The 1,851-nt window shown below is 49.9% G+C and overlaps 1 protein-coding gene across 1 annotated transcript in view; it reads right to left on the bottom strand.

The window, feature by feature from the left end:
* NLRP2 (NLR family pyrin domain containing 2) overlaps positions 1–1,851 on the bottom strand; it is a 35,276-nt gene that overhangs the window by 3,424 nt on the left and 30,001 nt on the right. The window contains exon 9 of the mRNA XM_037745047.1: positions 677–847. Coding sequence (XP_037600975.1) covers positions 677–847 — 171 coding nt within the window. The remainder of the gene's footprint in view (positions 1–676; positions 848–1,851) is intronic.

Raw genomic sequence — 1,851 nt, 5'->3', positions numbered from 1 at the left:
CCCAGCACTTTGGGAGGCTGAAGCAGGTAGATCACCTGAGGTCAGGAGTTCGAGACCAGCCTAGCCAACATGTTAAAACCCTGTCTCTACTAAAAATACAGAAATCAGCCAGGTGTGGTGGTAGCCACCTGTAATCTCAGCTACTCGAGAGGCTGAGGCAGGAGAATCGCTTGAACCTGGGAGGCGGAGGTTGCAGTGAGCTGAGACCACGCCATTGCACTCCAGCCTGGGCAACAAGAACAAAACTGCATCTCAAAACAAAACAAAAGAAAAAAGGACAGCAGGTAACTGGTGACAGCATCTATATCCCAGACTCCTGTCATTTGACAGCAGACTCAATCCAGAGAACACACTTCCAAGGCTGACACTGACAGAGCTCTTTCCACAAGCACCATTTGACATCTGCGATTTGGTGTCTCTCAGGAGACAATGGCTGACTATGGTCCTCCCTCTCACTAAAGCCATAAATCTAGCTTCTTGGATGCCGACTGAGTATGAGTTTCATTCTTTGAGCCATCTTACCTGACAAAGCAGAAGGAATCTATGGGAGACTCACCGGGTGGACAGACACCACCGGCTGAGAGCTGGATCAGCCTCCTACAGCAGATTCCTGGATTATGCATCCCCTAAACCTACTACCCCGGAGAAAACCTGAGGGGGAGTACATGGGTCGTACCTGAGTGTCTGGAGGGTGCCATTTGCATGTGTCAAGGTTTCAAACAGCAACTTTACTCCACTGTACCCTAAGGGATTCTGGCCCAGGTCCAGAGTGATGAGGGTCTGGTTGCAGCTGAGCACATAGGAGAGGTTCTCACAACTGGCCGGAGGGATGGAACATCCCCACAACCTGGTGAAAGACAGAAATCAACATGTTCGTTCAGCCACTGCTGACCAGCACCCTCCTGTGAGCCAAGTGCACCCTTGGGTGTTGGGGATCTACATGAGCAACAGAAGTCTCAGCCAGGCGCGTCTCAGCACTTTGGGAGGCCGAGGTAGGTGGATCACCTGAGGCCAGGGGTTCGAGGCCAGCACGGGCAACATGGAGAAACCCCGTCTCTACTAAAAATACAAAGTTAACCAGGTGTGGTGGTGCGTGCCTATGGTCCCAGCTACTTGGGAGGCTGAAGCAGGAGAATAGCTTGAACCTGGGAGGTGGGGTTTGCAGTGAGCAGAGATAGTGTCATTGCACTCCAGCCTGGGCGACCAGAGCAAAACTCTGTCTCAAAAAAAACTACAACATGGACTGACAGTCTCTTGGCTAAAAAATTAAAAAAAAATTAATAAAAAAATATAATACAAAAACAAAAACAAAAAAACCTCTGCCCTCAAGACTCATCTAACAGGAAAATATGGAGTGTCAGAGGGGTTAAGGGCAAGGTGTACAGGGAGTAGCTGGGTGTTCCAGCTACAATGGTTGGAGGTGACAGGGTAAAGAGACTGAGTCATAGAGTTTGGGGGTTCTCCAGGCAGAGAAACAGCTTGTGCAAAGGCCCTGGGGTTGCATGTGATTGACATGTAAAACAGAACATCCAGGCAGCAGCATGAGAGTGAGCCAGGGAGGACTGCAGGGATGAGGACACAGGGAAGAGGTGACCTGAGGCCACTGTAAATACAGAGTTTTACTTGGACTGACACAGGGAAGCGCTGGGGGTTTCGAGCAGAGAGATTAAATATCAAGTAACTTCCATCTTATAAGTTACTCTCTTTTGAGACGGAGTCTCACTCTTTCATCAAGGCCTGAGTGCTATGGTGTGATCTTGGGTCACTGCAACCTCGGCCTCCCAGATTCAAGCCATTCTCGTGCCTCAGTCTCCAAAATAGACGAGATGACGGCTATGTGCCACCACGCCT

The sequence above is a fragment of the Cebus imitator genome, unplaced genomic scaffold (assembly GCF_001604975.1).
Source record: "Cebus imitator isolate Cc_AM_T3 unplaced genomic scaffold, Cebus_imitator-1.0 Scaffold190, whole genome shotgun sequence".
NCBI classification, from domain to species: domain Eukaryota; kingdom Metazoa; phylum Chordata; class Mammalia; order Primates; family Cebidae; genus Cebus; species Cebus imitator.
Note: the sequence above shows the minus strand (reverse complement) of the source record. Positions and strands in the feature narration are given on the sequence as shown.